General features: G+C 45.1%; 1 protein-coding gene across 7 annotated transcripts in view; it reads right to left on the bottom strand.

Moving 5' to 3' along the window:
• ITPR1 (inositol 1,4,5-trisphosphate receptor type 1) overlaps positions 1 to 23,418 on the bottom strand; it is a 352,733-nt gene that overhangs the window by 105,545 nt on the left and 223,770 nt on the right. For 3 of the 7 annotated variants that reach the window (XM_027522186.1, XM_027522189.1, XM_027522188.1), the window contains 5 exons: positions 20,716 to 20,748; positions 12,765 to 12,800; positions 11,547 to 11,597; positions 6,270 to 6,402; positions 3,973 to 4,163 (listed from right to left, as the gene is read on the bottom strand). In XM_027522186.1, the coding sequence (XP_027377987.1) occupies positions 3,973 to 4,163; positions 6,270 to 6,402; positions 11,547 to 11,597; positions 12,765 to 12,800; positions 20,716 to 20,748 (444 nt within the window). The remainder of the gene's footprint in view (positions 1 to 3,972; positions 4,164 to 6,269; positions 6,403 to 11,546; positions 11,598 to 12,764; positions 12,801 to 20,715; positions 20,749 to 23,418) is intronic. The other 4 variants (XM_027522187.1, XM_027522192.1, XM_027522190.1 and 1 more) reach the window with 2 other exon arrangements.

Genomic DNA, 23,418 nt, shown 5'->3' with positions numbered 1-23,418 from the left:
GTTCATTCCCTTTTATTGCTGAGTAGGAATCTGTTGCAAGGGTGTACCACAGTTGATCCAATCACCATACTTTAAAATCATTATTTTCACAAGTCAGGGAAGAAAAGAGTTCAGAAATGGAGCCAGCCAGTCATCACTGCTGGATTTTAAGAAAATATCTAAATTGCTTAAAAAAAAAAAAATCTCGATCCAAAGCAATAAGGAAGCCAGGAGTCCACCTGCGTATGTGTCTCATACTTGATAGACAGAGGACACAAGGCCAGGGATGACCGTCCTAACCCCACATGAACTAGACTTTCGGAAAGTGGGTCTCCCTCCCCTTCTTCTCCATGTGAAGCTAGCCTGGGAAGAGACGCTGGTCAAGGTAAGAGCTCTTCTGCAGCGGTCTTCTTGGACAGCCCTGCACGCTCCCCTGTGACTGCCCTGTCCACCACCTGTCACTGAGAAGCACGCATCCAGGGGAGCCCACCTGACCACAGCCCGACTCCCCCTCCTGGGACGGGGACTCGGTGTGGTGCATGGGAAGAGCCGGAGGCGGGCAGTGAGCTCCAGCTGGAAGCCACCTGCCGGTCACGGCTGACAGCCCTCGGCAATCATTAACAGTCACCGCTGCAGCCCAAGCCCCCCTCACACAAACTTCCCAGCTGCTCACTGACTACTCTGAATCAGCTTCTCCAAAGCAAGATGAAACTGAAATCACTCCCCCAGGGGCTCCAGGGTGTCTGTCCACAGCTGGCCCCAAACAACCTGAATTCCAGATTATTCTCTCCAGAGAAAGAGAAGCTCAGAGCTCACAAGGGGGGCGGGGCGCGGGGGGCATCTCACAAGCAGTTCCAGGCTAGAATCAGTTTTCCCGGGGCCCCAGATTTCTAATGAGGCGGTGAGTGAGATTTTCCCAGCAACCCCTGAGATCGCAGAAGGAGAGGGAGATGGGATGAGGGGAGAACCAGCGTATGCTGAGTACTATGCCCCCGCTCCTGGCGGGGGGCTTGCAGGCCACCCCATCCAGGCCCACCCGCCCATGAGCATACTGGCAGCTCCTCCAAGAGACAGCGGCCTGACTCCCTCAGAGGCTGGTCCTGGAACTCCATCGTGGCATTTCATCTGGAGCCTGAGCATATGAGTAATGAATGTGTGAAAACATGTAACTAATATTCATAATTACTTTACAAGATAAAGAACTTGAAGGAGAAATAGCTTCTGTGTGTCTTGCCATCACCATCAGGGGTACACTGTGAAAAACACGGCAGCTCGCCAGTAACTCAAGACTTTGCCAGGCCAGCCAGGCTCAGCCCCTCGAGCCCTCCCCAGGCTTCCTTGTTCCTTACTTAATGGTGTCTTGTCATCTAGACTCAGTAAAAAAACCCCCAGAGCCAATGGGGGCAGGGACCCTCTGACCTTCTCACTTCTAGCATCCCCTCAGCAACACATCGGCCAACAGGCATTAGCTATATATGAGTCCAAGGTGCCAGGTGTGAGACGGGAAGGTGCCGAGTCTCCATTCATGACATCCTGTCCTCACTAGGCTGAGGGTACTTTTTCTCCCCATTTTTTCTTTTCTACTGAGGTAGAACTTTGGCTAGGAAAGCACACCAGTTCTGTTAGAATAGACTTATACCCACATAACCAGCACAGGTAAACTACACCAGAGAACATCTCCAACACCCCGGAATATCCCCTTATGCACCTCCTAAAACATATCCTCTCTTGCGATATGACAAAGTCTACCACACATTCATTTTGATTTCAGGGTTTCATTAGCTCTCTCCAAATAACTTCTGATTAACTTTTAAATTATTAGATTCCTTCTAGACTCTGCTTTGCTCAATTTATCTGTCAGATTTGTAGTCCTTCGTTACAGCTCTGAGGCCCCTTGAGGGGCTGCCTGACCCCAATATATCCCCCAGCCCTGTCTCTTCCACCAACTCGGCTGCTCCAAAGGACCCAGCCTTGTCCCGTGAGTGCACGACCACGTGTGCACCACTGGGCCTCCTTGCCATGCCTGTGACCCAGCCTCCCGCACCCAAGCTCCTGGTGCAATTTCCAACTTTCAGACCCACACCCATCCAACAGAGACCAGGTCATGCAAAAGTCTTTCACCAACCCCTTACATAGCTGTAGCTACTTCTTTCTGGGGCGGGGCGAGCTCTGTAGTATCCTTCCTGCCTCCTGGATGGCACCACACGCCATTCTTCCTATGTGCAAGGATTTTAAGTCTTATACCCTTGCGAGATTTCAACTGCTTGAAGACTGACCTTCCAGGATTAGCAAATTAGCACAGCGTTGGTTTTTTTTTTTTTTTTTTTTGCTTTTTAGGAGGGGATGGAATAACCTAGGGTTTCCAACTTCTGATGTGGCCAGTAGAAAAAAACACCACTATCAACACCACTTCATCCGAGAAAAGACATCAGAGCTTAAAATAAATTGGACAGGATATAACCTCAGAATAAACTGGTCAGATGGTCCTTCAAACTCATGCATTTGATTTATGAAACTGACCATGCTGCCCTCGTTTCCACACTTGCCTGTGCCTGGAGAAAATTCTCAGAGACTGACTGGCCCCAGTGTCTGGAAACCACGGCCTGGGAGTCGCTAGAGGAGAACCATGCACACGGCAAGTGCTCAGTAAATGTCTAGTTTGCCTGCTCCAGTCCCTGGAAATGACATGGTTCAGAGACTAGGAGTGCTGCAGCCCTGCTCCCACGCCACACAAGCACCCAGCCAGCAGGACCACGGCAGTGGGTGCACAAATCCTCACGACCAGGGGACCCACAGGACCCGCCCATGGGTGCACAGCCAGACTCACGTGGGACAGACTCAAACGGCAACCCCACAGGTCACAGGTGCCCACGCAGCGGACTCTCCCGCGGTACAAACCTCAGCTGAGGGCAGCATGTAGAATGAACTTCCCAAGTGTGTGCTGGGGACGGTGGGGCTGGAGGGTGAGCAGACGGGGCGGCCACAGCTGCCACGCAGGCACAGGGCGCCGGGCTGAGACCCAGGCACCCTGTCTCAGGCCCATGAGAAGAAAAGCCCTTGATACATTTGCACAAAGGACCCAAACTTCATTAATCCAGATTCTGAATTTAAATTCAAGACCAAAAATATAAGGCCAAGTCAAATATATACATAAGGGGGAATTTTGTGAATATATACATTATATCTCAATCAAAGGCTATTATCAAAATATGTGTGTGTGTGTATGTATGTACACACACACACACACAGAGCTAAGTAAACCCTTATTCGGAGCCAACAAAGAATGAAGAGTGTATGAAGAAGGGAGTATTACAAATATTTTAAAATATTTAAAAGAATCATCTTCACTGCCATGTCTATATGAAAATTATGTATATATTATTAAAATTGCTTAAGGACTTTGCCTAAGAATTCTACTCATTATTATTTTAAAATATGTATCATCACCAGCCAACAAAAAGCCATCCATTTATGTCTGACTAACCTAGCCTGGCTTTCCCCTCTTTGCACGTATTAGTTCAAATTGGTTCAGTTTTATTGAGCTTTTCATTTATAAGATAAATACACAGTTAGCAAGAGCTGCAAGATTCATGGATAAATAAGTCTAATTAGTACACATAGTTCAGGCTCCTTCTGGTCTTCTGGTGATGGGATCTTCTATGATCTTAGATTACAAACTAAATATAATGCATTCAATCATTCATTGAACACACATTTATGGATTACCTATGATGCACCAAATCCCAGGCCAATTTTCTTTGCACATCCTCAGCATTTTATCCATTTTGGAATGTAATCCATGTATTGGAAGCAAGTCTGAATAATGACTGAATGACCACAGCAAAGGAGCAACAGAATTCGCTTATTCAGAACAACAGAAGTTTGTGCCCTAAGAAGGAGCTCTCTTGTACACCAGTCTCAGCGCCACCCATCTCTGGCTCCCGGAACAGAGAGCCTCCAGGGACGCTACCTGGCAGCCACGCCGCCTCCTACCTGTATGGTGGTGTTGCCTCCTTCCAGCAGGGCAATGGCTAGAAGAATGCTTTCATGGAACACTCGGTCACTGGATGCGTTCATGATGAGGTCGATGACCAGGTTGGAGGCCCCCTCCTTGTCAAGGTGGCACTGAACCTCGGCCAGGCTCATTTCACCCCTGCTCATGGGGCTGGATCCGGAACCTCCCCCTGGAAAGACGCAACATTGCCCTTATTAACCTCACTCAGAGCAGCTAACATTTATTGCATACTTACTGCATACCAACATTTTATGCACTCAACAGTTTAATGATACTATCTCTCTGGACCTTTTTAACAAGCCCACAAGGCAGGTAACTCATTATTAACATCAAGATGAAGTCACTTGTCCAACAACACCCAGCACAGCTGGGAAGTAATAGAGATGGAACTTGAATGCAGATAGATAGGATGTAGGAAGAGTAATACATTTTGAGCAAAAGACCTAAAGCCATCCAGCCAAGACTCTCCCTTACATCAAAATACAATGACCTGGGCCAGAATTAAGAACCAATCCAATTTTAAGAGACAAACTGAACTTAAGCACTCTTAAGAAGCATAGCCTATACTGATCACTTTAGCCCTCTTTTTAAGAAACCCAGCCTGGCCCCAAACTCATCCTTTCACATAATTTCCATCTGTTCATTTATTCATTCATTCACTATTGACTCAGAGCTTGGCATGGAGTCAAGAGCTGGGGGTAGGGGAATGAACCAAAAAAAGTTCACCTCATTGAGCTTCAGATGAATATACTTAGGAAGAGATGGCCTATGCTACTTAGCGGAACAGATTCCAACTGGATTTAGAAAGCTTGAGAACTTCACCTTATTATTCGCAAAAATTGAAATACTAATGGACATGGGGAAATGGGCAGTCATTTTCTGAAGAGCAGAAAACCATCAGTCCTTCCCTGCAGGGGTCAACTCAAATGCCACCTCCTTTACGTTGCCTGTCCTTGACTGCCTACAATCTATTGCATCTGTCATCCAAGGTGGACATTGGGTGTCACGTCTTTTCTCTGACAGCTTCTTAAAGACAAAGAGTTTTGAGACGTTGTGGGGGAAACAGCTGCTCGACAATCACTGGGAACTTCTGGATGAGAAGCTAAAATCTGTTTCTGGGGTTCTCTGGGAGCAGATCTGCTCCACATTTTCATTTGGCGAGAAGCCCAAGATTCCTCCCCAGAGGTTGCCGGGATTAATTTATTAAGCACCAAGTGTTTCTGTGCTATGAGCAGAACCCAGCAAGGACCAGACATTCTCAAGAGTCATCACTACAGACTAGGAATCATGCAACTCACATTTGTGCTTCGAGCTACAGCCCCCTTAAAACCAACACCATCGCCCACAGTTGAATTCAATGTTTTTGCAGCTTTTACCTGTCACTGTGCTTACAATGTTTTGGGTCACCTTTCGGGATGTGTTTTAAAACAATCCCATACAGGGATGCACCTGATGAAGACAGCCGACTCACTGGAAAAGACCCTGATGCTGGGAAAGATCAAGGGCAGGAGGAGAAGGGAGTGACAGAGGATGAGATGGCTGAATGGCATCACTGACTTGACAGACATGAGTTTGAGAAAACTCTGGGAGATAGTGAGGGACAGGGAAGCCTGGTGTGCTGCATGCAGTTCGTGGGGTTGCAAGAGTCAGAAATGAGTTCGCAACTGAACAAAAATAATACAGGCGTGTGTGTGTGTGTGTGTGTGTGTGTGTGTGCGTGTGTATGTAAAGTCCCCTAAGGCTTGGGGAAGCACAAAGCACGACACTAGGATTAGACACACCTGCCTTAAGTTACCACCCAGGCACTAGCAAGCTCCCCTTCCTCCGTTCAATGCCGGAGAGTGGGTAACGTACAGGAGAAAACGAGATGAAGGAGGTAAAGTGCTTGGGAAAGCCCTCGCCTTGGTACGCGTGTTATAAAAGATAGCTTTTGCCCTCCTCACTGCCAACAGCATCGTCATCTTATGCGCAAACATGAGTCTGAATGACCACGAGAAACTGTGCGATCAAGTTAAGCTCACGGAGTCCTTCAAGTATCCCCAAGAGGTTTGCTGCATGGGAAAGAGAGGGAAAGCCTTAGCCAGTATCACACTGCAGGTGGACATTTTTAGATACCAATTTGATGGTAGACCAAAGACAAAACAAGTTGCTAAAATAACACACTAGCAACCCAAATGCATCTGTTAGAGTCTCAACCTGCTAAGCAGAAACACGCAGCTCTGGAGTGGCACACTCGGTTCACACGTGCAGCTCATTAGCACACCATGGGGCCTACCTCCTCCCCCAGGCTTGCTGGGTCCTCCTGGCGACAGCGGGCCATTGCCAAAGCTCGTGAGGCTCTCTCTTCTTCCCGAAGGTCTGATGTTTCCATAGTAACGGTTGACCAAAATCTGCCTGAGGGCCTCACCCTTAATTCAAACAGGATAATGAAATCAGGCTCTGAATTTAATGCACAACTGAGTGACTCACATTAAAAAAAAAAAAAAAGACACAGGGGTACCCAGTTATAATTGGCTCAGTCTTCATGAAAAAATAAATTATTAATAAGAGCACTTGGAAACTTCTAAAGTTAACTTCTTCAATGTTTTCTCAGGAAATCAGATCATAAAAAAGCATCAATCTAAAATATTAAATATCTGAAAGTACTCTCTCACACTGATAAAGATAGAATATGAATCTGGAAGGATAACTAGGATTAATAAAACAACAAAACAAAACAAATAAAAAAGTCCCTTTGAGGTAAGTCAGTAGGATTCAGACAAATTAAAAAATTTACAGGTCAACTTCCACACAGCAATATGAAAATGTTACTCTAACCACAGGATTTATTTCCAACCGTTCTAAGATCTTACAATATCAGAGTAATAAATCAAATCATAAGCTGAAAGTAAGCCTTTCTTACAGAAATAGTCAATGAGCCAAATGGTAAAGAAAATAAATGCAACAGAAAATAAATTATTGGCAGATATCAGACATGTCAATCAACAAAAAGCAGCATGGATGAAAATGACATTTGAGATTTTCTTTTAAAGAATATGGGAGGAAGGGCCTAGTTGGGTATAAATGTGGGCATGAGCTGATAGTCATGGAATCTGAGTTATGAATGAGGGTTCTCAAAACTCTTCAAAAAACATGTATTTTGGGGATATTTTTTAACATTTCCATGACAAAAAACTTTTAAAAAATATAAATATTAAAAGAATCCTGGGCAGGGGATAAAATAACTCTTTCCACAATTCCAACCAAAACAGAGCAAAGAAACCACTCTGATCTATTCCCAAATACTTCGCACACTGGCAAAGCAGCAGGATTCACTCTCAGCTCTATACCACGGCAGTCTCGCTCGCTAAGGGACTACCCCCCTAACCCCCACCCCGCCAATCTGGAACTTTTTACCAGTTAAAGGCTGTACAGATTTCCTTGGACTGTTTCTGAGGGACAAGGTAGTAAGTCCTGGAGTTCCTCTGGCACATCCCGGAGAGAGGTTAAGTGAGAAGTTAGCAGAGGGAAGATGCGTTGCAATACAGCTGGTCTCTGAAATAGAGACTCCAGAGTTCTATCGAAGAGACCTGCGACTGTATCAAGAATCAGGAGAGCTTAAAAGTGATTTGTTAATAAGCTTCAAGAATAAGTCTGGAGATTTCGAGGAAGGTGTTTACAAGACAAGATGGGACGGAGCAGAACGTCCTGAGGATGGTGGAGGCCAGGGGTGCCCTGAGGAGGCAGGACTGGGGAAGAAGGACAAAGCTGAAAACTCAGTCCCACTGTCAAAATGATACGAGGTCCCAAGGTGACCCAGCTGGCTTTTCTCCTTGGTTAAATTCATGCTGCTGGTCAAAGACTCCAGGGATAAGTGGGGAGATGGGGTAAACAGGAAAAGTGAGAGAAGCAGGGAGGCAAGCCTGATTTTTCAAAGAAAAAGTTCAGAAATGAAAAAAAACTCATCTTTCTTCTCTCCGTTCCATCCACAAATATGCATCTCACTGAGTTAAACAAAGCAGAATTCTTCTCATTAGGATAAGAATATCACTTCGTACCTTGACCATCAGTAAATTCAAAATTCTGAGAGAACTTTCAGTGGAGAAGCTATTTGTGATCCTTAAAAATACCTTCAAAATAAAATATTTTCAGTATAATATCCTTTAATGGCTTAGAAAACCATATTTTGGTATAAGGACATAACTTTGCACCAGTACAAACATATTAACACTCTCCAAAACAGTCATCGAGAGCGGTGATTTAAAAAGGCTGACTTCACAGAAGAAACACAGATGTCAAAGGAATGGTCAAGTAAAGGAGGAACGACAAGATCACCTCCACATAGAATATAACATTAAATACCACGTCCCTTTCTCAACTCAATGATACATCTACTGGAGTTTCTTTCAGAAGATACAGACTTTGAGTTCTCCCAAGAGGGATGGTTAGAAAACCATCCCAGTTTTCTATGAGATCCTCTGGGGCACCACAAGAACACTGTCTGGGAAGTAAATGACTGGGCTGAGGCCAATGAGCTGCAGCCACAGAGAACAGTCCAGGTTTCCATCATGACAAGAATCTGGAAGATCACAGGGCTGAATGGTCAATAGCTGAGTGACCATTACCAGCCAACAGACATGTACTTGTCAAGGAAGACTCAACCAGAGCCCTCACCCTAGGATTCTACCTAGGACCGGACTGGCTCAGATTTTTTGCTTCTCCAGGTTTTGAGGGTCTCATCATTGAGATCCTGGTGAATCTGCAATCAAGGAGGCAGTGGGTGGGGAAGGAAGCACGTGTCTTCCAGGAACACGTGGACTTCAGGAACAGGAACTTCACATGTGTGTAGCCTGGATGCCGAACTGAAGTTACCAAGGGATCTCACATTACCATTTTGCCTCTCTTTGCACAGACAAACCCTAGCGGTTACCATAGCAACCGATGCATCAAATGGTACATTTTCCCCCATAAGAGAATATCATAAAATGTGCTCATTATGGAAACATACACACACGCACACACACATGCTCCACTCCACAAACTTTTAATTCTTACCCCTTAATTATAAGGTTTTTGGCACATAAGTACCTCATCTTCTCTCCAAAAGTAAATAAATTTTAAGGCAAGAGGGGAAAAGAGAACATGTGGGGTTTGCTTTAAAAAAAAAAAAACAACAAGATGAGAATTGTTTCTTTTCTGAAAGAATAAAGACTGAAAATTTTAGGTTAAAAAAAGGGGGGCAGACAGAAAACGGATAAGCATCATTAAAAGTGTTGTGAATCCTAGCGTGAAAACTTAGGTTCAAGGCAAATTCTGTTTTTCTGAGCTCGTGGTTTAATTCGGGAAAAATTAAAATCTACAGACAAAGGCATTCCTAATCATCTTAATATAAATTACTCAACAGCACTAAGCTGTTCACAGAGTACCGGGTTGAGACAGCTGATTGTAGAGAAGCAAAAAATGTCACTTCCCAAACAACACCACTTCTCCAGCTCTCACATTTGGTCATGCAGCCCTTTTTTTTTTTTTTCTCCAAAAAGAAGACTAGTTTTCTTCCCCAGCAGTTTACACCTACAGTATGCAAACAAATATCAGATGTTTGTGTCATGGTAAGAAACTCCACACGCATGATTACCCAAGACTGAGAAAAGAAAGGCAAAGTTTCGCTTGCAGTTCAGTTTCAGGGAAAAATGGTGAAAATGGCAGGTCAGTGATGTGGAGGCAAGAAACCAAGTTCCTGCCGTGCAAGTCACGAGTTTCACTGTGTCCATTAAACTAGTGACTAATCAACTGTGTGGAGATATACAGCCCAGCATCGAACAGGGCACCAAGAGTTAAGACCGCAAAGCAGAGAGGTGACCTTTGGGCTCCAAGGTTCCAGCCACTTAAAAAAGTCAGGTGCTTTAGGAAAGATCAGCCTCTCACATGAGCAGTGAGCCTCTCACACCTTAGTCAGCACTAGGGCAGTGCCTCGATTTAAAAATACCTTCCTCTTCCTACTCCTGTTTTCTGTCAAATCACAGCCGTATCTCAGTCTGCAAGGTGACCACTGGGGTCATTAATATCCCTTCTCAGAGTCCAGCCACGCTGCTAAGTGCCTCTAGTGCATGGCTCTGCAGAAGAGTCCAGAGAGCAGGAAAGGGCGGAGACTCTTGTCCCCATTTTACAGCAGGAGGAACTGAGTTAAAAGTGCCCCAAATCATACAGTGAGCACCTGGCAAAAGCAGGCTTGACCCAGTTTCTAATTCCAAAGCTCATGCCCTGGGGCAACATCCAACTTAGGGCACAAGGGACAGCTATGTGCCTTTACTGGCTACTTCTAAGACCCAGGACAACTCTTGAGGAACAGGCAGGGGTGGAAAAAGCAGGAAGGCAAGGTACCCCTGATCAATGAATGGCAGGAGGCACTGGGAGCTGGAGGTGGGAGGGCTGACTATCAATTTCCTAGAAGCCCATCTTTGGTTATTATTTGAGAAAGAACCATTGCAAGAAAAATGAAAGGATCCAAGAAGCGATGGGACTCTGCAGGTACTGAAAGCTTGTGAGCTTAATAAAGGTGGCCCAGGAGAACATTCTCCAGGACGCTGATGACCACAATTTCACAGCAGTTCTTGTCATGACTGCTCACTTCCTAACCCCATGACTTGCCTAAGGTATGCAAGCTCGCTGGGTTTCAGTTTCCTCATCTGTGAAATGGGGCTGCAAGCTGTGTCACTGGGTCACCGTCAGCATTTATAAACATTTACGCTGTGAACGCGTGTAAAAGTCTTAGCATAGTGACTGGCACATGATAGACACCCAGAGAACCAGGATATCTGGTATTTTCCATTGACTACACGCAATCAGTAGTCAGCATGCGGGTGGTATATGTAGCCTTCTGGGAAATGGTTTAGCACTATAAGACAGTTTCGACCCTTTGGCCTAGAAATTCCCCTTTTATGCGTCTATCCACTTGTGTACACACTTGTTCATTCCCTCGAAGGAAAATATTACAAAAGACTTGTTAATCAGCGGGAACTTTAGGCAGCTGTTAACTTTCAAGGAAGAAAATACTCAGATACGTAACAAAAGCAAGGAACAAATGTCGCACACTTAAAAGAACCCCAATGACAATGAAAGTGTGTGTGTGTGTCGGCACATATTCTCACGTGTGTGAAAAAGAGGGTAGAAGGAAATAGTAAATCTTCAGCAGCTTTATAGCCAGGCAGTGTAATTATGGACAGTTTTACCATTATACTTTTTTGTTTACTATACATTATCCATAATGATCCCCAGTTACTCACAAAAAAAATTTTTTTTAAGGCTACACATAAGGAAAAATCTAACCCAGCAAAAGAAGAGAGGATGTGACAAGTGACTCGGTTGTTATTAGGGGACTGGCTGGAAGCAGTGTGTGAAGAGGTAGATTATACGTAGAACCATCAGTTAGTTTCATTTATACAAAAGGCTGTGACTGGTTCTGAGCCAATTAATGCTGCAACAATGACGACAACGAAAACTGTCCGTGTGCGCGCCAGAGCGCATGGCTGAGGGGGGAGCTGCGTCGGCACTCCCAGCTCCCAGGACTACGTACCCTTTTATGATCCTCCAGCTGCCTCAGCGGTGGACTCGGTTCGAGCTCCTGCTAAGCAGGCAGAAATTCCATTTAAGTATGACACTAAGACACCCTCATCTTCAGGATCGGTCACAAATGAAATACACAGAGAGCGCGTACGCAGTGAGGACTGACACGGAAGGAGCGCAGGCTTGAGTGTGGCTTTCCCCAGACGGACACCAGTGCTCATGACCTTGGCTACTACTGAACAACTGGCCCTTCCCCAACCCCAGAGCACCATGTGAAACGAGCAGGCACATGACCAATAATGTCTGGTTAATATTATTTTTCGCAAACATTATGAAAATGAAGTTCAACGTTATGTACATTTACATGAACCCAAAAAGGGGGTGTAATGCAAGATGCAACCGGGCATGTCCTTGGACGACTCATCCACAGATTACTGCTCAGCACGTGCATGAGGACGTCAATGCACACACTCCCAACACACACGTGAGACCTACGTTTCGCCCCAGCCCACAGCATTCTAATCAAGGCTACCAGTGCTGAAGAGCTCTGATTAGAATATTAGAGGACTGATTATTACAAAGCATGCCCACTGGAACTCAGCTCTTTGATCATCATTTTCATTTCTAAGATCTCCTTTCAGATTGAGCACACATTTTAGCTCTGACTCCTGTGATTCTAGAACAGTTTCGGAGAGTAAATTTTGATCCTTGGAAGGATGCCTCCCACAAAAAGCTTCTCGGTAACTTTAGACGCCTTAATGAATTCTAGTCCCGCATTTAGCAAGCTGAGCTAGCGACAGGAAGAACAGAGACAGTTTGCTGTGAACTACTCCTTCATCAACAGCGTCACCCAAATGATAACACAGATACCCCGAACCTGAACTCTGCTTCCCCTCTGCGCAGGACCCAAAGTTCTGTTTTGTGTAATAGCAGAAAGGTCTGGACTGTCCAGAGTTTCTCGGCCAAGGTGGAGTTTGAAGGGTTTTGTGCAAAACCTTCAGAGTCCATGAGCCTTCACCGGCAGGACACTGTGGCTTAAGTTTGTCAGAACTTTCTACACCAAGGGCCACCCAATTATAGCAATGATCAGATCCCAGCCAGGCTAGACACATCCCTCCTGCACCGTCCCAAGAGACAGACATTTCACCACAACAGTTCACACCCAACCGGCAACAATGACAAGCGCCTGTATTTGCTGGCATCGCAAATACGGGTGAGTGACACACACCTCGGTGGAGTTCTCAGAATCCGGAGCTTGGGGAAGCTGGTTGGGAGTAAAAGGAAGCAGGTTAGTTACAGCACATGCATCTGGTGACCACAAAGAAGTCCAGAGACCAACACTTGGGGACAAAATTGACGATGAGGCGACTGGGTTGTCACACCCACTGAAGGGGGTTTCAGCTGCGGAGGGTGGAAGACACCCTCACTTCTAAAATGAACTTAACGTGGTTGCGCTGGGAGAGATGACTGGCCTGAGATGTGGAAACACGTCTAAATGAAAGAAAGAAAAAGCCTAGCACTGATCAAGGAGGAGCTATGTCTTAAGTAATGAAAGATGTCAAAGTCAGTGGTACTGCACGTCTACGTTCTGTTTGTCCACAGAGGAAAAGTGATCCAGCACATGCCCCCGGGGGCTCAGGGAAGGGAGGGTGGGCGGATGATGACCACAGGGGCCTCTGGTGCATTCCCCTTCCTGGGGGCTCAAAGCCCTTGCAAGGTCTGCACCACTGCCTGCCCGTGATGAGCTTCTCCAGTGGGCACGTGCGTCCTCCCAGCCTCTCCTTTCCCCATATCCTGGCCCTGCATCAGAGGGTGACACCCCACCTCTGGCTTAGGGACTGAAAACGTCTCTCCCCTCCTGCGGCTCTGGGAGGAGAAAGGAAGGCTCCTGGCTGCAGCTTTCTCGGCTGGTTTCTCCTCCCTCCGCACACTTCCCTCAGGGCTCCAGGGATACTAGGTTCCCAGTTCTGCCCCTGCCATACCACATGGACACCCCACACCTCTGATGACTTCTGAATTTCATTATGTCCAACCCATAAATGAGAGACAAGATGACGGCCCTGAGGGAAAGGACTGGCCATGGAGTGGATGCATGTAGTGGCTGAAAAAGCCCACAGCTCCACGTGACGGCAGCACCACGAATCTGGCCACCAAAGGGCACGTGCTCGGGGCGGAGACGGATGTCGGATGGAACTGCCGGACCCCGCCCTGGGCCGTGGTCACACACCAGGCATGGCTGGCGGGTTCAAGGTGCGGTCTGGGGCCGTGGAGTGAAGCCAAGGCTCACACTGCCACTGAGTGACCTTGGCCTCCCTTGGCGGGGTTCCAGAGACACAACAGACCTCTCCCGAGGCCAGAGTGCGGCTGTCGGCGGTGAGCTGGAGCAGGTGCTAAAAGCGTGGGGTGGGGATGGGAGCTGGGAAATCTTGTGGGTTCACAACCCAGCTCAACACTTGATACCCCTTTCATGGTGTGACCCTCAAGATGGAAAAAATGCTCTTAATATAAGACTGCTATTTTGTAACCTAATAATTTCTTTTTTTTTTCTCTATTTGCCAACAGGTAAAATGAAGTAAAGATATAAGGGATCTCTTCAACCACAAAGATTAAATTATTTTATGAAGGACGAACAGGCAGATGTGGAGAGTTGCTCACTCAGTTCTGGACAGAAGAGCCCTCAGACATAAGTGCAGCTCCACTTGCCTCAAGGAGCAACTTTCTCTCCAGTGTGTTTAGCTTCCTGTTGGGGTCGGGAGGCACAGGGTGTTAAGAGAGGACTTGAGTGTGGTGAGGGAAACAAAACCAGAGCTCAGGGGAATGTGTTCTGCAGATAATATAAATGATATCATGAGCCAAGACTGCGTTTTAACCCCACCCCTGCGTTCTGTAGGCTTTAGGCTGAAGAAGTAAAGTTGTGCACACACATGTACCATCTGCCCTTCGTGCAAAAAGGACACACGAGGAAAAGAAGAATGAAGGCAAGTTCCCATGCGCTTTGGAGCAGTCGGAGACACAGATGGAGAAAAGTACTATCATTTACAGTCAGCTTTGGCCACATTCCACCAACATATCCTTCATACCGATTCTATATGATCAGAACAAAAGGATTACAGACACGGATTTACTATAGGAAGCCACACAGCTACCCTCTTACTGCCTTGCCAATCAAAATAATAGTTAAAGAACAAGATGGAGTGGAACTCGTGTGTCTTTTTAAAATTCTCTTGTTTGATATCCCTTATGTCCAAAGAAGCATCTTGAATTCTTTCAGAATGTTCACAGAATTGTTTCTTAAGCACTCAAGAGATCAGTGGTTTCTGGTATGTTTTATGATTGGACCGGTACTCAACTGCCTCCCTAAACTGCTGTCATATTGGTGTTTAATTTTTGAAACGAAAATTAAGATTAATGACCTTTTCTCCTAGAACGTTACAGAAGACCTCTGAGACAATAGAACATTTTTTCTTCTTCAAGAACCACTATTTATACAGGAGGACAATTTTTTAATGTCATCCACTCATAAAAAAGAAAGGAAAAACCAAGAACAATGGATGGGTATTGCCTGATGGCGGCTCATGCAGGGACTGGTGCTGTATGACCTTCAGCCAGTCACTGAACCTGTCTGGGCTTCCACCGCCTGACCTGTAGTTCAAGGAGACTGGAGCAGGTATTATAAGGATTCCTTCCAGCTAAAACATTAAGTTATGCTTGGTATATTTTCAGTAAACTTTATTCCGTAACATCAAACAGCTAAGTTCCCTAAATAAGACAACCCAGTAGAACACAGAATGATTTCAGGCATGGGAAAGGCCAAACCAAGCTTGGCATATGATTTGGCAAAATAACCAACAGTCTCTATTAGCACTTCCTCCTAAGAGGACTTCAGCTGTATTTCTGGGAGGATTGGCTCTTTTAAGGCAGTCAGCCACAATTTGGAAAAAAATAAGCATATTAATAAGCCATATATGTTCAAATCATAACTACATAAGCTACATAAACACATATACATAATACCCCAAGCAAAGGATAGTTCTCGTAAATGAATGAACTGATTTTCTCGGCACATTTTTATTATCAAAGTAACTTTTTTTGCTAACATGAAAGATCATGCTCAGTGACCATACGGTAATGGAGACTGTTCTGAGAAAAAGAGTATGCCTGCGTTTCCCACGTCTTGTCTTTTACCACCTCACCCCGGGATCAGTCAGGATATTGAGGTGCTGACCCTCCAGTCAAGGTGAAGTCTCTCCAGACCAACAGTTGACGGGCAGTGAGCTGATGCGGTCTGGTTTTGAACTAACTATCGCTCTCCGTTGCCTCTTCACGTTTTTCTAGGATCTGAAGTCTTCCCAGAGCTTTTACACAAGGTTAGCAAGATCAAACTTCATAGGAAAAAAGATTTCAAATGACTGGCTTTGAAGCAGAAAGCCAGAGAATCCCAACTGGTTATCCTAACTGCAGCACTAGAGTAGCAAGTAGATTCATGCAGACGTTGAAATGCTCACTTTCTGCACATACTGTACCTACCATTTTACCCAGGGATAAATTTCTACCACAACTGAAGGGAAATCATACTTTGTCATTCTTAAATAAAAAGAAGCCCGCAGGCTTCCCAGGGTTCCTATCTGTGGTGTGTGTACAAGAGCACACACTCGCATGCATACATACCGTATACACATACACACAGGTATCTGTGTGTGCCTGATACAGGCCAGCACACGACACAGCCACTGAGACTCTCTGTTTCCTGATGTCATCAACAAGAATCCTACCCCTAGGCTTCTAGAATCTTCCTTTGAAATAAGATGTCTTCCTTTCATGGACCACCCCTAGCAGACGCTGAAGATAGTTCAAGAAATGAGACTGAACATCAAATAAACAACCCAACCTTATACCTAAAGCAACAAGAAAAAGAACAGCAACAAAAGAAACAAGACTGTATGGTGGACCGAATTCTCAGCACAGCAAAGAGAATTTATCATCTCCAATGCCATGAATCAGTCTTCAGTCCCTTTTCACCCACTCCATCTCAGAGGAGGGAAAAAATAAACAAACAAACAGCAAATGGGTTTGCAAATATGTTTGCTTGGTCCTGCCTTTCACAAGCCTTTGTAAACCACATTAAGAGAACAGAACACCTGAAAGAAAGCTGAGCAAAGAGAGAAGTTACCTAGTATTTTAGCAGGACCACTTTGAATCTGCACATCAGCTAGCATAATACCCTTACTAATGGCACTGGCTTTTTGAAACAAGAAATAGACATTATTTGGCTCTGATGATGCAGTTTCACGTATATTTTACAGAAGAAGTTCATCAGAACTGAACCCAAAAGTGAAAATCATTCTGACTTGATTGAATTATACAACTTCGATCATTATGGAATCATCTCAGCATTAAAAAGAAAAAGAAAGGAAAAAACAAAAAAAAACTTCCCGAGATTCTGCAATAGCTTCTCTATGCTCTGAGTTGAGCTCGCTTGCTCCAGGGTTGCCAGTGTCTAACAGTAAACAGCCCCGCTGCATTTATTGGCAATTACTGTTGAAGGTCACACATCAGCAGCAAGCCTAAATTCCAGGAAAAAAAGAAGCTCTTATGTAACTGCCGCCTGAATGTTGGCAGGTGCCCAACCCAGCAGTTCACAGCGATGTAAAAAAGTAGGACACCTCCACTCTGGCTTGGACGTCATGAGAACGCCCCCTGAAGGTGAAACTGAATAATTCTCGTGTTTCTCTGTTTCTCTCTCCCCCTTGCCCCCCTGCTGAATTTTATTATTGACAGGGGTCTCCCTTGCTTGCAGAAGCAGCTCTTGGTGGCAAGGTGGCAGAAGCCGAGGACTCGATACCGGCAGATACAGGCGGGCTGCAGCCACCTTAAGGAGTGGGAGCACCCATCTCGCTTTTCCATTGCGGTGAGTCACTAACAGGCTCACGGGCAGTGGTCCTCGCCTGATGTGAACTGACCTCCTCAGGTCCAAGTCCCTAAACTACATATTCTTGTGACCCCCATGTTCTTATGATCCAAATCCTAAAGGAAGTCAACCCTGAATATTCATTGGAAGGACTGATGCTGAAGCTGAAGTTCCAAAACTTTGGCCACTTCAAGTGAAGAGCCAACTCATTAGAAAAGACCCTGATGCTAGGAAAGATTGAAGGCAGGAGAAAAAGCCGGGGACAGAGGAGGAGATGGTTAGAGATAGCATCACCGACTCAATGGACACAAATCTGAGCAACTTCAGGAGACAGAACGGGACAGGGAAGCCTGGCATGCTGCAGTCCATGGGGTCACAGGGTCAGCCTTGACCTAGTGACTGAACAACAACATGATTCCCTATACTTTACCTTCCTACATGTCTCAGTTAATATTGGCTTATAATACTGTCTGCTGCTGTGGCAAAACCATAAACTCCAGAAGGGCAGACTGTGCCTATTTGGGGCACTGCTGGATCCAAAACCCCTAGCAAAGCACCTGGAATGGAACAGGCACTTAAGCGTTAGATAAACTAATGTCTTGGGCAGTCACTGGTGTCTGTTTAAAGCCAAGAATGGGTCATGGGGTGTTTTCTTTCTGGAGATGACAGAAACATTCTATACCTCTCCCCTCATCTGTCCTCTTCCTGAACCCCAAGAAAAAGGTAAAATCAGGTGGTAATGATGGAGACCTTGCCTCTTGATTTGCAATAACAAAAAAATCATGATCATCATCATAAAAAAAAAAAAAGGAAACCCTCCTCTCTTTCTGGTTTCAAGTGAAATTTCACTCCAGGATAGCCGAGAAGGCCTCCACCATGCACTCTTCCTACAGGGACTCTGACCTGTCCTCACTTCGTCTTCCTTTCTCAGAGCACACACAGAGACTCAGAAGACACTGTGCTATTTCTCCAAGCAGTTCACTGCGCCTCTTCTCTCACAACAGCCGAGAGGCCTGATCATTGAAGAGTAGTGGTCCCCTCCCATCCCAGGGATCACGGCTCTTCCAGATATGTCATAACCCTGGCTCAGGGACAATTCCTCAGCAAGGTTCAAGTCTGAAGTGCTGGTTTGCAATTTTTAGGTGGGAGGCCTTGCCTGTAACGTGGGCCAGCGTGAACTCTCATTAAGTTTCTTAATGGAGTTGCTGCAGAACTCCAGCTGTGGGCTGCTGGTTTCCACCCTCACACATGGACAGCAGGCTTGGCAGGGGAAACCTCAGGAGCTGTACTCATTTCCAGAACAGCCATGGATGACAAAAGGCGATCAGGCATCTCTGCTTAGAAGGCCAGATCCAACAGCCTGCCGGCCTGGGGACAGTGTTGGTGTCCCAGGGCACGGATGGTTGCCAGGGGTAACAACAGAGAGGGGATCCACAGTTGCTTCCTCAGGGAATTTTCAAAGAATCCAAGGGGCTGCCAGAACATTCTTCTTTTATAAACAGACAGTATTCTATTTCCTAGCGTATAATTATAAACACACCTGCTCCAACTGGGGAATCTTTCCATAAGCGAGCAATAAACTCCCAGCCAGGAGACCCAAGTTCTATCTTGAGCAAGCCAACACATCAAATGATTACTATGGTGCAAAACAGAGTATTAATAACACTGCAGACTCCGATAAGGGAGGGCCTTCCTTTCCTGACTTCATCTGTATTTAAACAAATAGGAACTCAACCTCAATATTCTAGAGGAAAAATTCAAGTCAGGGAAGCATTTACAACTCTAGGTAGAAAGAAGAAGAGTCGAAGGCTGCCAACATGAAGATTCAGCGTTAGACGTTTTGCTGGCAAACAAACAACCCGGAAGAGAGAGGACTAAACAGGAAGTAGCAAAAATCACTGTAGTTAAAGGGGTGAACCCCCTGGACAGCCTGCTGTTTTTCTCGCTTTCTATTCACCCCAGAGAAGCATGGCCTCCTCACCTGTTCATGCTGATCGGTTTAAGGAGAAGCCTGAGCTTGCAGAATCTACTGCGGTTGAGCAGTAAGCCTCCGGGCCGGCAGCTGAGCCCAGCGCTAGTTCTGCCTCACCCGCTATAGCCGTCAGAACTAAGGCCACTCACGTTACCTCTCTGAGTGCCTCCATTCCCGAGGGACCTGAAAATTCATAACCACTCACGTCGCTTTCAGCTTTAAAAAGTCTGTGATTCAAATTCTCCTTAGGGGTATCTGAACCATCTCTTAGTGTTTCTGAAATTCTGGTGGTAGCTATTAGAGCAGGGCTTATATTCTATTTGGTAGAATACCATCAAATACCATCAAAAGAAGGTATCCATTGGTCTACCAAAAGAGCAAACAGATATCTAAAGAAGTAGACAAGAAAATTAATTTTTGAAAGTCAGATAAAAATTTTTCCAATGTGCCTCCTTTTCCTAAGCAATTAGACTCCCTCAACTACATATATTAATTCCCCCAATTAATCCTTTCTATTATCATTTACCAAACATGTATCACATACTATAGATGTGGCAAGAAATCTTGAAAAATGTTTACAAGAGAGAAAATATTTAGGAGGCCCTCAAATCCCAAACAAGATGGCCACTCGTGAGTCTCCAGGTTAATTCTGAGTAAATGAAACTAATTTGATACCTAAGTATAGAAACCATCAGATGACATTTCAGTTCCTCAATCTCGAGGTGGTTTTCCTAGAATTGAGAAGCCAAGGATATAGTATATTCTGAATTCCACTGCAAGCCAGCAGCTGAAAACTCTCGAGATTGCTGTAGAATTCGCTCTGCACTTTGACAAAATTTTCTATGACCCCCTCACACTTAACACTTTCCAACATACAGACCAAGAGAGCAGTGGTTTGTTTTTTTCTTTCACCACTTGCAAACTGTACCCATATAGTTATTTCTTTTTTGCATGAGTGCTTCACATAGAGAGAGAGAAGCATCAGCACTGAGTTTCAGAGATCTGTTAATAGCCAGTGCCAACCACAAATTCAGCTGAGCTTCTAGACAGTGAATGATTGAAATTTTATCACAGTTTAGAAAATCTTTATCTAGACTCGGATGGGCTCCAAGGACAAATGGCAAACAAACTCATGGGAAACGCTAACACAGACACGAAGGACTTGACTCACTCCCAGAGGCATGCTACACAAAGTCAGATACTAGATGCTGCACAGACTAGGGGACAGGTCACAGAGTTCGCTGGGAGAGGGTCATGGAAACATCACCATGGGACACTTAAAAAAAATGAAATTAGGACCTCAGCATTATCCAATTCATCAATGGAGATGAGCTGGAAAAGAAAAAAGGGGGGAGAAAAAGAAGGCAATGTTAGAACAGGAAATACAAGCGAGCTAAGTGTTAGAAGCTTTGTCACTGTATTTCTCATCGCTGACTCAGGTTGGAGCATCGTTAGAACACAACCGTCTTGAGAGCTGTGGGCATTCTGGACACCACTGCACCCTGGCATCTCAGGCAGGATGCTGCCACACTTTGTTTACATGCCAGGTATCAAACCTCGCAGGTCCAGACTTCCCTGGTGGTCCAGTGGTTAAGACTTCATGTTCTTAATACAAGGGGAGTGGGTTTGAACCCTGGTTGGGGATCTAGGATCCCTCATGCCACACAGTGTGGCCAAGAAAAAAACAAACAAAAAACCTCACAGGTCACTGAACCAAGAGCCCTGAATGGCACTGTTGTGCTCCCTTGTAGAGAAAACTTGAACTGAGCTGTGAACAAGGGCAAGATCCCCGATCAAGAACCATGTCCTTTCAGAAAAGGATGGGAGAGAGTCGGGTTAAAAGCTAAACTCCTATCAACTCAGCTTAGGAGAAAATTCTCTCCTTGGACTCATTATACCATTGAATGGGGGTGGGGTGTCTTGAGTTCAAACTACCATTGAGATAAATCAGACCCAGTTTCAATTTAAGCAAGCAGTGGGATAAATCAGACCCAGATTCAATTTAAGCAAGCAATAAGACCAACATGTTCCCCAGCCCAGATATTCCAAATCCTGATACTATTGATTAAAGAGACTAGATTCCTCCAAGGTGATTATTGCCTACCTGAGTGATATTAGGAACAATGAAATGATTTATTAGCACCAAGTTCAAAAGAAAGAAAAAGAGGATTAATGACAATTATGCATGTTTAATGATAGATGGAGGATCCTTGATTTTATTATGTTTCATTAATATTTACTTTTGCAAATTTAAACTCCTACTAGAAACACTGGTAGCTGGAAATATTAATAGTTTATTTGCCCAGAGAAAAGAAGCACTAGTAATTAACAGGGGATTGACAATTCATAAGAAATGAAAACCCTGATGTTACTTGAGGTCAAAAACTCTCTAGTAGTGTAACAGGTACCATTATTCAGAAGAAAAATGGAGTTTAAATAAATTGAGATATTCTTTCACATTATCTGTTGGCCTCTGAATTTCTTTCCAAAACTCTGACTCTTAAATCAAAAATATCTTAATAAAAATCGTACGGTAGGTAATAGAGCAGCCGATATATAAAATAACCATGCTTTCTCTTCAAGCAGGGCCTAGGGGCATGAATATATTCTACGAATTATAGAGAGATTCAGGGTAAATCTTAGAGATGTTTAGCGATGGGAGGTAACTATTTTATTTAACATGGTTAAATCTATAGATTAAAAGCAGAGTTGGCTAGGCCTTGCACACACAGAATGGTTGCAAAGCCCTGATTTTATAGTTTATTAACTTTGAATACACTGTTGAGAAAGACACAAGAATCACATGAAAATGTATTCCATCATTATTCTGGTGATCCTTTTTAATATTCCACTATATTATACTATCCTATATTGTATTTTAATACCACTCTCTGGTAAATATTGCTGGCCCATTTGGAGACACCACAGGAAAAGATAATTTCTTTAATTTCTAAATGATCATGATTTAAATTTTGTCACCATCCTCTGTGCCCCGCCCCCACATTTCCAGCACGTGTCACAGTTCTTGGACGGGCACGTCTTAGGCAATGGACCAGGACAAGTGTGCTGACCACTGTCTTCTCAGATATGACTCTTAGGCCTGATCCAAACCTCAGGTGATGTGAGGGCCCCGCAGACCAGGAGAGAGGACTGTGAGGACTCAGGAGAGGGCAGGAACACAGAGCAACCGGCCATCCCAGCAGGGTGTTAGTCATGGGACAAGCCCCACTCAAGAGGCAACGAATAGGAAAAGTAGGCCAAGACGACAGACTTGGCATTCACACTTGCCTTCGTGTCCTGAGCACCCAGTTCAAAGGCCACTTCACTTACTTTATCGACTAACACCCACTGTGAGGGACAGGGAAGCCTGGCATGCAGCAGTCCATGGGGTTGCAGAATCAGATGTTACTTGGCAATTGAACAACACCCCGACCTGGTTTGCCTAAGAAAGGTTAGTTCTTTGGGTCTGGGTTCTTCCCATCCTTGAAAGAGCTGGCTCCCGCATGTCATGCCTCTTTACTCAAACAGAGGCAGCCAGTAACCCATCAAAGGCATTTTCCAAAAGCCTTAGTGAAACAGGACAGAGTGCAAACTAACAACGAAACTGGAAGAAACACAAATCATTTAACGCCCCCCTGCTCCCCTTTAAAGCGAAGGGTTAAGCAGCCTCTTCCCGCAGTCCGAGCCTGGGGCCAGAAGCAGCATGGCATCTCTGTGCGGTCGGAGGAGCTGCTGACTAGCACAGGTTTCTAGAATGTCCTTCTTGGTGGCAGAGCATTTCCCGTACTTGCTTCTAGTATTTTCACTTTGACCAGGGGGATGACAGCTCCAACCCGACGGGAAGGAACTGTCATCCTGCCGCCAAGCCTTTCTCTGCCAGGATGTGGCTAATTTCTTCACCAGATGAAGAGGGATTTGAGCTGCACCCTCAGGAGCTCCTCTCAACTCTCGTAACTCTTTCACAACAGCCTGCATCATCTACTGAGCTCTCAAAGCCCTGGC

This window comes from Bos indicus x Bos taurus, chromosome 22 (genome assembly GCF_003369695.1).
Source record: "Bos indicus x Bos taurus breed Angus x Brahman F1 hybrid chromosome 22, Bos_hybrid_MaternalHap_v2.0, whole genome shotgun sequence".
Lineage (NCBI taxonomy): Eukaryota > Metazoa > Chordata > Mammalia > Artiodactyla > Bovidae > Bos > Bos indicus x Bos taurus.
The sequence above is the reverse complement of the archived record's forward strand: the minus strand, read 5'-3'. Positions and strand labels throughout refer to the sequence as shown.